Source organism: Scardinius erythrophthalmus (genome assembly GCF_964197995.2).
Source record: "Scardinius erythrophthalmus genome assembly, chromosome: 5".
NCBI classification, from domain to species: domain Eukaryota; kingdom Metazoa; phylum Chordata; class Actinopteri; order Cypriniformes; family Leuciscidae; genus Scardinius; species Scardinius erythrophthalmus.
Window position 1 is genome coordinate 45,535,429 of NC_138225.1, and position 14,654 is coordinate 45,550,082.

The window sequence follows — 14,654 nt, forward strand, 5'->3', positions numbered from 1 at the left end:
ATTCAGTGTGTTACCATTTACTTGTAATTATTAGTCAAATTTACTAGCAATTAAATTAAATTATTAAATTTACCAAGTAAATCCTACACCAGTTTGTTTTCAGTGTAATTAGAAGTGTTTACGAGAAAAAGAATGACAATACTAATTTAAATATTGAAGACACTGAAAATGCACTGCACGAGTTGCATTGCGGGTGGTTAGTAGACCCAGGTATTTGACATTTCACACTGGAAAAAAATGGTAACCTAAAAATGGTAACATCTCAATTAACTGATTTTATTCAAGTAAAAAATATTATGTTATATAGCTGAATCAACCTAAATATTTTAATTAATACCACCAAAACTACAAAATTATGTGGTACTTAGACTTCCAATACCAGCTAATTTTTCAGTACAGATTTTTTTAAATAACTGCACTCTTTCCCACAATGGGGCAAATAGTACTTGGATGTAATTGTGTTGATGTATAGGCAGCTGCATACATTAATCTACAAATATTTTACATAACATTTTGAGTTGATTTATAAGTAAAATACACTTACTTTTTTCTTGTTTTTGGCAGGTAAACCCCCGTTGGTCTTAATGATAACTGTGCACAGTTTCACATCTTCAGGATGAGTGCACTTTTCCTGTGGCAGAGGTAATAAGAATTTAAGTCAGCATGTGGTCGACATTAAATTTCAAAGACAGCATGGAGCCTTGAAAATCATTCACAGGTATATTTGGTGCCTCTTGATGACACACAATGCAAATATATCCACTGAACACAAAAGAGCCTTTCTTGCGCTAAAAGTGGAATGAAAAAGTGATTGCTTCAGTAATTTGTAAGTACCAAAGAAAGTCATTGGGACTCTTTTAAACTAGATGGCTTGAACCCATTGATCCAAAGTGGCCAAAAAAAAAAAAAAAGAAGGTGCAGGAAATCGATGATGAAAGAGCGCAAAGGTCAGAAGAAAGAAATAGTTGAAATAATTCAGTATTGTGATAAAAATAAAATATGAATGAAGCCAGTATAGCCTATAATATACGTAATCTGCTCTGACACAGATTGCATGGGGAATTGTTTAAAAACCTTACAGCTCAGGAACAAATGTCTTCTAATTGTTGGCATGGTGATGGTTTCATTTGCTTTTATGGCTTTACTCTCACAGCGTCCAGTGGGTAATGCATATTCATCAGGCTAAGGCAATGCACATCAGGCTAAGGCAATGCCCCCATAACTAAATACACAGTGGAGATACTGAAATGAGTCTATCTGGACTGGATCTTATCTGTACTTATATGGACACATTTGATAAAGCAGTCTTTTCTCTACGTTTTGGCCTTCCGTTTTTGTCCTGTGAAAACTGAGCTTTTTGAAGACATACATTTGTAAACACATTTTCACTTTGTAGTCTGGAAATGGAGGAATTCGAAAATGATGACACGTTTAGTCATGTGGCCCATATTATACCAATTGATATCCGTTTAAGGTAACACTTTATAATAACGTTCAGTTGTAAGTCATTTATAAGTGGTTAGTTAATGATGAACTAATCATTTACAAAACATTCATAAATGATTAGCAAGTGATATGCAAACACTTTATGTATGTTTTGTAAATTCCATTACAAGTCATTTACAAGTTTTGATTAGTAAATGATTAACTAATCATTTATGAAACATGACTATGAATTCATAAATGATTAATAAGTAATATGTTAATTATTTTATATATGTTGTAATGAATGGCCTTAATCAAAATGACCTAAACATCATAAAACCTTCCCCCTCTCCCCTGTTGTCATCGGCCCTAAAACCAGTTCTCTTCAAAGGCTGTTATCACTTCGGCTCCACTGAACGATCTCAGCAAGAGACTGTGTCTACAAGCCTCAAAGACAGCACAGGAGACACTAGCCATTTGGCTAAAGACTATAGAGACAAATTCCAATACACAAAGGACATTTACTCCATTCATATCCACAAACTTTCCCAAATGTTTATAGTACTTCTCCTGTGTGTTATGCATGTCCCTATGTTTTATTAGCCTAGTTATGATTCTTTAGTTATGTTAGAGTAACTTCCAATGTTGATATCCAAAGATGATGTATCACTGCTTTAATGTCTTCAAATCCCCTCTTTCTTAGTATCAAAATAATCCCCTTTTGATTGTATAATCAAAGGTGTACAACATGTTTTGATAAATTGCATCATAAATATTTGTACCATACTTTTGTGTAAAGACTGCACAAATTCTCCATGCCAGCATGAACATGCAAATGGAGATAAGATGGAACAAAGACTTTCTCCAGGTCATCTTAGATTGGGTCAGATCTTTGCTCAATCTCTTTGAGACAACATCCTCCTGTCTTCTTCCATCAATTTCATCAAGTTAACTTCTTTGGATTCAACGTGGACCACCCTAAGAACCCAAACGAACGCTTCAGCGCACTCCTGGCAAAATCATCAAGAATCTCCTGCATCTAGACTTGTTCAGCAACCGAAGTCCTCCTTGAAAATGAGATGTTACCTCCTTGAAAATGAGATGTTACATCTCAAGGGGCTATCCTTTCAATAAAATTCCTATTAAAGTCAATGCAAGTACCTGTTCGCAGCATTTAGATGCGTTTCTAAGTCATTGTGCCCCTTTAAGGTGACCCTGATTCTCTGATGTTTCTCGTAGGTTGTGGTTAACTGATTGTAATCTTGCCATTCTCTTTCCTTCTCTCTCTCTTTCTTCATTTTTCTTTACTTTCTTGATTTTGTATACAATCTTTGCTAGTTTAGTTGTGTGTGTAGCCTACCCTAGTTTCATTGATTAAACCCTTATATCGATGCTTTATTGTCTCTGTGTTTGCCACAAATCGAAGTCACTTAAACATCTTGATCTAGCGATACCTATGCTATTACCCTGCTAGAACTTTATTTACTTTAGTTGGAAATGGTTATTCTTTCTTGGCCAGGAAGATAATATATTTCCTAGAATTAATAATTGATTATGCTTTCTGTTCATTGGATGAGCTGATTAAATAATTGTACTATTAATTCTGCTACAGTCAATTTTAAAATAACTAAAATATTTATAATTAATTATAATCCGTTTAAAATTAATTATAAATATATATTTTAAACTGTAACTCGTTACAATGTTTTGTAGATTCAGTTATAAGTCATTTACAATTGATTTGTTAATGATTAACTAATCATTTACAAAACATGACTATGCGTTTCATAAATGTTTAATAAATGATATAAACTTTTTTTGTATGTTTTGCTCACATCAGGTGCACAGTGGTTAAAGACTCCATGTGTTTCAGAGAAGACAGCTGTCTATACCCTCACCAGTCAGCACTTACAGTACTTGCAGTACACACTACAGTGTTCAACGCCTGTTATAGATGTGTAAACGCATGAATAAATCATTTACAACACTTTCTGCATCCCCTGATCTAAAGTGTAAACTATTCATCACTTGTAAATGTGTTACACATCATTCGTAGATTACCACTTCAAGAATCAGTAAGGCATAAGATCTACGAATGTTATCTACGAATGATGTGTAACACATTTACAAGTGATGAATAGTTTACATTTTAGATTAGGGGATGCAGAAAGTGTTCTAAATGATTTATTCATGCGTTTACACATCATTGTGTTGAACACTGTTACTTACCTGTTACAAATGATCTGTATGTGTATACAAGGCATTTACAACACTTTCTGTGCCCTCTAATTGCTACATACATACAAAAAATAACATAATTTATTAAACATTTATGAAACGCATATTCATGTTTTGTAAATGATTAGTTAATCATTAACTAATCAATTGTAAATTACTTGTAACTGAATCTACAAAACATACATAAAATAATTAACATATCACTTATTAATCATTTATGAACGCATACTGATGATTCGTAAATAATCAGTTAACCATTTACTAATCAATTGTAAATGACTTATAACTGAATCTACAAAACATACATAAAATAATTAACATATCACTTATTAACCATTTATGAACGCATAGTGATGTTTCGTAAATAATTAGTTAATCATTTACTAATCACTTGTAGATGACTTGTAACGGAATTTACAAAACATACATAAAATGTTAGTATATCACTTGCTAATAATTTATGATTGTTTTGTAAATGATTAGCTCATCATTAACTAACCACTTATAAATGACTTACAACTGAACGTTATTATAAAGTGTTACCCAATTTTCACATTACATTCCTGGAAAGATTACAGACAATTGCTGTCCTACAACAAATATGATGGTAATTGTGTTTTAGACCACACATGGAATGGCAATTGAGTGTGCCCTGGACGTACCAGTAAGTGGTGGGATATTTAGCTAATGAAATGATTGTTCCAGAAAGAATCATCTCAGTCAGTTTTTATAGTTTTACGCATACACAATGATTTAAAGTTTCTGACATTTCAGTGTGGAGGAGAAACGTATGGCAAATGCTTGAAAATGCAAGTGTGGACAGAGATTTTGAATTGAAATTTTCATTTTGAAAAAAAAAAAAAAACATTTCCGAATGAATCCGGATTTATGTAGATGTAGCCTAAAGATAAAACTGTTAATTTTCATTTGCATGATATATATCTGCCATTAGCCAAAATCAAGCATTAAATTAAACCCAAAACTGAACAGAATACTGTAACATAACACTGATTCCAGGAGCGAGTAAAGGTTTTGGGGTTACTGTATCTCCAGTAGTGTCCTGCAGGTCCTGTTATTACCCCAGAGATTCTAATTAACACTGACAGATGCTCCCCATATTTTCTAGAAAAAGGCCAAGTCCTTTTGTAAAATGACACTGACACCATGTCTTGTCCTGTGGGGAGTGCTGGGTATTTTCCCTGAGGCTACTGTCTCACATAGTGCACATCACCTTGAGAGAGGGCTGAGCATCAGCATCTGTCTTCTGGCAGCTCCGTTTAGTGTTGACCCGTTTCCGGCGCTTGCGAAGAACCACGTAGATTTGCACGTAGACGAGGAGGGTGATGATGAAGGGCACGTAGAATGACATGATGGAGGAGTAGACAACAAAAGAGGGGTTGGCGATTTCACAAACGGCACCATCCCGTGTAGCTAAGAGAGGGAGTGAGTAAAATATGGTTACACAATTAATTATGGTTGCAAAACTAATTAGTTCAGTGAGGCACTGGCAAATGCCTGTATGGGAAAATGTCCCATAACAAGTGCAAATTAGCTCCAGATTATAATTAGATTAGAAACATACTGGGAAATGTATAACAATATGACAACAGTGTTGAGTGAGCTCAAAACTGAATACAAAATGTTGTTCTAGTATGTGCATACATACATAGGATGTATACAAGTATGCATTAAAAAGTGACAGTAAATAACTTTCTAACTTTCAATGCTTTCTTTTAATCAAAGAATCCTGAAAAAAATGTTTCACAGTTTCTTCAAAAATATTAAGCAACATGTTAACAGTTTTTAATGTTTGCCGCGTTTCCACCGCAGGAACTTTCCCTAGGAACTAGGAACTTTGTTTATGAACTTTTGAGGGTGGGACTTGGGCTCTGAGCATGCTGGGGTGCGTTTCCCAAAAGCATTGTTAGCCAACTATGTCCGCAAGTTCCGTCATTATCAGCATAGTTCAACGAGTCAATGTTTCCCGAAACATTGTTCTAACGAACATTCGCAAACAGCATCGCAAAGTTGTGTATTTGGAACGATAGTTCTCGACCTTTGGTTAGTAGCATAGTTTCTAGTTTGCATGACATGTGGACTTAATAAATCCTTATCTTGAGCAAAATAAGCAAGCTGACATTCAGTTCAACCTGTGTATTTTATTTAGAATACATACAAATGTCATTTACGTCTTTTAGTTTGCCAAGAGATTTAAAGCACTGTTTTTAAAGAGTGTGCATGTGCGAACGTGCTCTACTATGTAAGAGCAAGCCTATGATTGAATCTGGACATAAAGCAAAATAACTGAGAAAAATTAGAAATAGTCCTCAGATGCCATGTCTGTAATTTATAGCAAAACATCTAGCATTAATTCGATCTCAAACAGATTCATTAAAAGAAGTTATTACTCCACCACATGCATGACGTCATAAACCAACGTGGTTGAACCACTTTGCGACAATACGATGCATCGTATGGTAGTTAAGCAGCGAGTTACATTGTTGTTTGGCAAACGCACCCCAGATCGGTTGAGTTAATGCTGCATGTGCATGTGAGAGACAAAGCGAGCGCATGTTTATGCAGATGTATTTGGAGGTTATGTTTTGCTATTGGCCCTCAGCATATATATTTTTGAGCACAGTAAAGCAGAAATGCAGAAACCTATGAAGTGTCCCCGTTTAGTGACGTCATTGTATGTTCCACATTGTAAGTTCACAGCGCCATTTCATTGCTGTTTTTGGCACTGGTCATTATATACAAACCTGTCGTTTACCTGTGTTATTTAATCCAAACAGCAGGGGGCAAGAAATAGCGAAAGAAAGCACCCAAACCACCGAGATCATTACAGTGACACGTCTCTTGGAGCTGTAGCGTGTGTTGTACAACATCGGCATGGCAACAGCCGTGTACCTGCACGAGAAGCCCAGAGAGAAGGAGATGAAAAGGGGGTGGGTGGGATAGGGTGATTTCGAATTTAAGCAGACAAACAGAGTAAATTACAATGTTGGTCACACCTGACAAGCTGCCTCTGCTACCAGCTGCCATTATTGTGCCTTCATCTCTCTTCCTTTTGTGACTGTAATAAACCTAAACCTCATCATCATTTCCAAAGCTTCAGGGGTCTTCCTACTCTAACAAAATGTTACCAAGCATGCATTATGCTCACTGAAAATGTTGTTTAATAGCTCTGTCTGCATTGTGTTAGCTCCGAATTTAGCACTCAATATAATTTGCATGGCAGAATTCCCTGATCTTTGCAGCAAACTACTGTAATCTGACATACTTTATTTTGCATAATTGCTCGAACATTGAAAAAGTGCCTGTTTATAATGTTATTTTTAGCAAATTGTCATCATTTGATGAATTACTCAATTCATGTCAATTCCATACAACAACCCCAACAACCCCCCATCCCACTGCCCACTGGAAGATATGTGATTGATCTATGGTATTCTTGTCATTTAAAAGAATCATTATACTTTTCCTGAACTGATAGAAGAACCTACCTGTCAATACTAATAGCACAAAGATTAAGAATGCTCGCTGTGCACATCATGACGTCCAATGTGACGAAAATGTCACAATGGATCTTACTGAAACGCCACTCCCCCACCACCTGCAACACAGACACATGCGCATACAGACAACATGTTTTGAAAAGACAAGTTCAATATTTACTGAGGACAACAACAACAATAATCAGATGTCAGATAAATAAATGAATAATGAAGAATATAGAATTCACTGGGAGAACCTGAATACAAAAAATTATAGGCCTAGCGGTACACTGATGAAAAGTTAAAAAAGGCTGCATTTATTTGTTAAAAAATATAGTCAACAATACTACTGTGAAATATTATTAGGCATGTGCCCATATCCGAATACCTTATTCGTAAGAGAATAATGGCTTCTACTGAATAACAGGTGAGCTAGGGGATAGCATGACATAATATTATACATAAACATATGAAAGAATGTAAACTTTATGAATGAAATGAGCAATGCGTGATTGCAAATAAAATAGTTGATTTGCTGTCTCACTGTTGTCGTCTCAGTGCATATCTCAGAAATCAGAGCTTGGACAAGAGTAATATCTACTAAACTACTACATCATACATATTTTCTACTATTTGATATATGTCTATTTAAATGTCTTAAATCTTATACGATATGATACACGAATGAGTGTAAACTTTATGAATGAAATAAGGATGCAGCACTATCGGAAATCAAACAGCTTTGCCATTTGCACTCTCTCTCTGAGACAGCAAGCATTTATATAGGCCTATTCTTTCAAATTTGTTTAGATTTGCTTTTGTATGCATAGTAAAAGTTGTTTTAGAAATGTTTAACCACTGAAAACTTCCATGGTCTCTAATCAGCTATTTTATATAGAGTCCTCATGACGTTGTGGATTAATGTCCTGACATAATTCTGTACACAAAATTCACCTGGATAATATATATATATATATATATATATATATATATATGTATATATATATGTATATATATATATATATATATATATGTATATATATATATATGTAGGATCCTTTATTTTTTTAACATTTAGTATTATTTGGTTTAATTAGAAGATATTTCAATACATTTTTATAATTTAATATTAGAGTTTTTACCAGGCATATTTATTAAATATGAAGGGGAAAAAAACAAGACATTTCCAGCTGCAGACCCACAGCACCACCAGTTTCAGAACCCCAGCGCCAGAACCCCAACCACAGAACCAGAAGTGAGGGGCGGAGTTATTGACAACGAGACAAGCATGGCAGAGAGCACGGTGAGTTTGTCGTTCAAGAGTTTAATAAACTTGCTTAATGGTTACTTGCATGATGTTCTGATTTTGCATGTTGTGACAGTTTTTACAAGAAAGACCCAAATAGCTGTTGACTGCTGTGTTTTTGCATGGATTCAGAGCTTCAAACTGTATGTACCGCACAATGTAACTTTGCATATTAACAAATCAGTTTTTATTATTTGTGTATTTTTGTTGCGGTAAGATGAAAATTGCACCTGGCACATGGGTGCTACTGAAAAACAAGGTTGGCTATAAAGAAGTCTGCTAAAGTTGGGACTGCTAAAGTGTCAAACCCTTTATATCCTCATGCTTCTCCTGTTTTCCAGTATGCTCTACATCTTGTCTTGGGATCACCCTTTGATTTTACATCTGTAAGTAATTACCAGTTCAAGTAATTGACCTTTATGATGTTGTAGCAGTGGATATATCAAGATTTTTCTATTTTTGTCTTCCAGTGCGACTTTCCAAACATACAGAGATATGGTAGGCTCTTATTCTTCTGGAGAACTTTGGGGTTTTCTCTGAAAGGTAGATACTGGACATTTACTCCAGCCCACCGTTACATTTGCACCCTCTTCTGATCAATTTTAAATTAACCAAGATATGTATATTCCAGTGGAACAGTGAGGCATGTCTCAAATATAAACGCACGCATATCTGAGTATATATACAATACCAGTCAAAAGTTTGGAAACATTAGTATTTTTAATGTTTTTGAAAGAAGTCTCTTATGCTCATCAAGCCTGCAGTAAAAAAAAAAACAAAAAAACAAAAAAAAAACAGTAATATTATGAAATATTATTACAATTTAAAATAATGGTTCCTCTTTTTTAATATATTTTAAAATGTAATTTATTTTTGTGATGCAAAGCTGAATTTTCATCAGCAAGTACTCCAGTCTTTGGTGTCTTATGATCCTTCAGAAATCATTCTATTATGATGATTTGATACTCAGTTATTATCAATAATGGAAACAGTTGTGCTGTTTAATATATTTTTTTGGAATATTTTTTTCAGGATTCATTGATGAGTAAAACGTTAACAGCATTTATTCATATGTAACCGGGTGGTAAATGCCTTTAAAGTTTGTTTTTCTCCCTTATGTTAAAGTCTTTTATTTGATTATTATTTTCCATGTTTAAATATAAAAACAGAGACTACCTGTATTTCTTTGGAGTCATCAGCGGGTGGCGCTTTGTGTGTTGCGCACGAAAACGCGTTTGCGCTCTTGCCTCACGGCATCCGTAGTATATTTTGTTGGTGAGATGTGCAGCGGGCAGTGCAAGAGAGACGCACATTCTCGAGATGTTGTCGACAATTTGAGTCATCCATGGGTAAATACAATGTTTTGCAAATATATTGTTGTTTAATACCATCTGTGGATGTATATTTTGTGTTGATTCGGAGAACTGTCATGTTTGGGAAGTTACGTTGTGTAAAATGTCCACGATGATATGACGTCACTCCATGCGGTCTAGGCCATGTTATTTGGCGTTATGCCAAATGTGATATACTTCATCTTTTCCATTTGTTTCAGGTGTTTTTCATGTAATTATAATTTAATGTGATTATTTTCAGTGTGCACCATAGTGTTGGAGATTTCAGCCCTTCGTGAAGTGAAAGTGTTGGTGTGTAAAAGCTGATTATTATGTGTGTGTTATTTTCTCTAATTTCTCTCAAGTGATAAATAAGTGGGTAATATAAAAATGTACTTATGTTGTTTTGTTTTCTTTGAACAGTATTTCCACTGCCGTATTGTAAAGGTTTAGAATTGTTGCATTACCCTCTTATTTTAGATTTTATTTTAGCATTGTAAAACGGTTGTATATTGCCGTGGTTAAGAGAGAGAGTATTGTATTCGTTATACACTAGTGGACTGTGATACTCAAGCATACCGTGTATCACAGAGAATATTGCACCCTGAGTAATGAAGAGCAGTGAGGTGGTTTAAATTTTATCACCAGCTCTGAGAACCTCAGTTATTGAATTTTGTTTATTTTATTTTCTGTTTCTTTGTGATCATTTAAACCAAATTATTCCTTGTCAATTAAATTGATACACAACATTGGAAAATAAGTCATTTTTCTTTATTTTCACATCACATGAATAAACTTAAAGTAAATAGAACCCCCCTTATGTGTTCCTGGTGGTAAATCTAAATCCCCGGTCACACATTTTGGTACCAGGAGTGGGGTTGTTTATTCGATCTGGTTAGTTTTTTTATCAAGCGGTATAGTTGGGTTAGACAATACGGCAGTGGTGAATATTTTTCAGAGGCTGCGGACATCTGGAGTGTGGAGGATCGCGGTTGCGGACGAGATGGCCAGCGCTGGAATGATCGTGTTTCCAGTGTGTTTCCAGGTGTGACGGCTGCTGAGGAGACTGGTCCAGCTCTATGGGGTTCCTGTTGTCGACGTGTTAGCCCCCAGGATCTCACGGCCGCATCCAGAAACTGTGCACCAGCACGAGGGGGTGTTTGAGCTACTAAAGAGGACAGCAAAAGCTGAAGTTTGCGCCAGAAACATTTATCTTGAACTGGGTTGAGTTAATTCTTACTCTTCATACTTGTGTCAAAAAATGTCTGACTCTGAAGAAATGCCGGAAGAGGAGATGCACGTCCCTGTCGTAGGGGCGGTCGGAAATGACGTTATAGAGCAGTTAAAGGGTCAGATTCAAGAGTTAAGTGACTGGAGGAACGATACTCTGGCCAGTAGGGCTGTTGGGGGAGGTAATTCGACCCGCTCCTACATTTATGTTCCTCGTGAACGCCAGGTTCAACCTTTTAGCGGGGAGTATAACAAAGATGGACGGTCTGTAGAGGAGTTTATTGAGGAAGTGGAAAGGGTCCTACGGGTCAGAGACCAGACACAAGACGAACAGCTTGACTTTATCATCTCTCTTTTGAGAGGGCCTGCACTGGAAGAGGTGCGTTTATGTGTTGGAAACCAGTCCAGACAGGCCAGTGATTTGTTTACTTTCCTGCGGGAGGCGTTCGGGGAACGGCGTAGCGGGACTCAATTGTTGCAAACGTTTTACAACCGCAAACAATTGGTTGGGGAAGATCTGCGAAATTACTCTCATGCGCTCTCTCGCCTTTTAAGCTCTGCAGCAAAGCAATCCCACGGTGGCCTGGCAAACGAGGAGGGAATTTTGCGTGATCAGTTTGTGGAGGGTGTGCGAGATGCTGCGTTAAGGCGAGAGCTGCGTAAACTAATTAGAGATAAGCCCCACTTGACCCTGCTTGAGGTTCGCAACGAGGCTGTTCTTTGGTCCATGGAGGAAAGCAGGCCGACCAGAGTAGCGAATAGTCGACCAGTCCATTCAGAATTGCTTGGTCAACCGGGTGATACTTCTGTCGGGTCAGAGAAACAAACTTCTACTCTGTTGAATGATATTTTACAGGTGATTTCCCGGCAGGACAAGCGAATAAGTGAGCAAGAGCAGACTATTTCCGAGCTCACCAAGGCAGTCAAGGAGTTGACTGTGCAGCGTTCAGTGTCTGTTCCGCAGAATTATGTACCCGTATCTAAGCCGCCTCCCAGGTTTACAGAAGAGGGAGAACCTATCTGTTTCAGATGCAACGGGGTTGGGCATATTGCTAGACATTGCACCTTAAGACGGGGTGGGAGACCCAAGAGTGCTGGCAGGACAACTGAAGGGCAAGAAAAACATGGTCCTTCTGTTGCAGGCTGTCAGGCAGCACAAGGGGTAGTATCTGGTTCGCCACCTATGGGAACTAGTCGGGACAGGTTCTTTGAACGGGCTGTTGGAACGTGCCCGATGGTGGACTTGAAAATCAAGGGTGTGCCAGTGTCATGCTTGTTAGACACTGGTAGTCAGGTCAGTACTATTACTGAGGGGTTCTTCCGAGAGCATCTATTTGGGGATGATCGTGATGTGTTGTCTACCTCAGGTTGGCTAAAGATCACAGCAGCCAACGGTTTAGACATTCCCTATTTGGGTTACATGGAGCTGGATGTGGAAGTGATGGGGATGACCCTGCCTGAATGTGGTTTCTTGGTCGTTAAAGAAACGCCTAGTCCGTCGTCGGTGGCCGTGCTCATCGGAATGAACATCATCAGTAAGTGCCGACAGATTGTTCATGCTGAGTTTGACACCACGTTGGGTGGTAGGCTGGATTCGGACTGGAGGGCAGTTTTCCAGCAGGCACAATCAGTTGAGTTAGTTGAGCGAGTTTCATTTGCAACGGTTGTGGGTAAGACTCCTGCTCATGTGCCTGCTTGGTCGGCAGCTACTGTCCTGATTAAGGGGATGGAAACCAGTAAAAAGGATGGTTCAGCGTGGTTGGTAGAACCAGCAAATATGGTCTTACCAGGAGGTTTAGTTGTAGTACCTACCTTGATTACATCAGAGTTACCCGTGTGTCCAGTGAGAGTACTTAACTTGTCTCAGGAAGATCTTTGGCTTCAGCCTAGGGCCCGTCTCGGTATGTTGTCTCCAGTCGATGGTTATAGTGTGGGTTCGTCCTGTGAAGTGAGGTTCCAGCGAATTTCCGCAGACACAGAACAGGTCACTATGGGTAAAGGTCATGGTTCTGAGCCTCACGCCCAGACAGTCTTAGATCACATTGACATGGGAGGCACACTTGAACAGCAGGTTCAGTTGAAAGCTGTGCTGGGCAAGTATTCAAGCGTGTTTGCCCTGGAGGATGATGATTTGGGTTATACAGATAAGGTTCAGCATGAGATACATCTGACTGATGACGTACCAGTGAATCAGCCATACCGGCGAATTCCACCAAATCAGTACCAGGAGGTCAGAGAGCACATTACCAAGTTGCTGAAAAAGGGTGTAATTCAGGAGAGTGGGAGTGCTTACGCCTCGCCTGTGGTACTTGTGCGCAAAACTGATGGGTCGCTACGGTTGTGCGTAGATTATCGAAAGCTCAACGCCAAGACGAGGCGTGACGCATTTCCACTACCCAGAATTGATGAGAGCTTCGATGCCCTCAGGGGAGCGAAGTTCTTTTCAACAGTAGACTTGGCTTCTGGGTATCATCAGATTGCGGTGAGTGACCGGGATAGGGCCAAGACGGCGTTCACCACACCTTTTGGTTTATTTGAGTACCGGAGAATGCCGTTTGGGGTCTGCAATGGACCATCTACCTTTCAGCGGCTCATGCAGTCTGTTATGAGCGATCTAATCTTTCAGGTGTTGATTGTATACCTGGATGACATTTTGCTGTTTTCACAGACCTTTGAGGAACACCTGGAAAGACTAGAGATGGTGCTGAAACGGTTGTCAGACACCGGTTTAAAAGTCAAGTTGGGGAAGTGCCGTTTTCTCCAAGACTCTGTGCGATTTCTTGGCCACCAGGTTTCGGCACAAGGGATTTCTCCTGACCCAGACAAGGTTGTTGCAGTCAGTAATTGGAAGACCCCAGAAACGGTCAAGGAGCTGAGGTCATTTTTAGGGTTCTGCAGCTATTATAGGAAGTTTATTGAGGGCTTCTCGAAGATAGCTGGACCCTTACATGATCTGGTAAATGCATGTTTGCGTGAAGGCAGGTGTGCAAAGAGTGGTCGTCACTTTAGGTCTGGTTGGTCTAATGAGTGTGATCATGCATTCAGTCAGTTGAAGTGGAAGTTAACAACGGCACCTGTGCTTGGTTTTGCGGACTTCACTTGCCCTTTCATACTCGAGACTGATGCGAGCCAGAATGTTTTAGGGGCCATTCTGTACCAGGTACAGGATGACAAGAAGCGGGTCATTGCATACGCAAGCAGGAGGTTGCGTAACGCAGAGAGAAACGATCGAAATTACAGTAGCATGAAGCTCGAGCTACTGGCCCTTAAGTGGGCTGTAGTCGAGAAGTTTCGTGGCTATTTACTTGGGTCTTGGTTTGAGGTGATTACAGATAACAATCCGCTTTGTCACTTGCAAACTGCGAAGTTAGGAGCAATCGAACAGAGATGGGTTGCTCAGTTGTCTGTCTTCAACTTTGAGGTGAAATACAGGCCAGGAAAGAGTAACGCAGCGGCTGATGCTTTGTCTAGGCAGGAGTTTGCAGGGGAGCCTGAAACTGATCCTGACGTTGATTGGGATGAGTGTGTAGCGATTTGCAGTGTTTTTAGTCGAGGTACAGCCTTGGACCCTGAACTCGCTCTGAAGGGACTTGAGTGCTGTAGGTTAAGGCAAATCCGTGTGTTGGA

General features: G+C 38.6%; 1 protein-coding gene across 1 annotated transcript in view; it reads right to left on the reverse strand.

Annotated features, from left to right (window-relative positions):
* drd2b (dopamine receptor D2b) overlaps positions 1–14,654 on the reverse strand; it is a gene marked incomplete at both ends in the record, with an annotated part of 88,573 nt that overhangs the window by 17,820 nt on the left and 56,099 nt on the right. The window contains 4 exons of the mRNA XM_081365404.1: positions 545–631; positions 4,895–5,094; positions 6,437–6,573; positions 7,170–7,279. Coding sequence (XP_081221530.1) covers positions 545–631; positions 4,895–5,094; positions 6,437–6,573; positions 7,170–7,279 — 534 coding nt within the window. The remainder of the gene's footprint in view (positions 1–544; positions 632–4,894; positions 5,095–6,436; positions 6,574–7,169; positions 7,280–14,654) is intronic.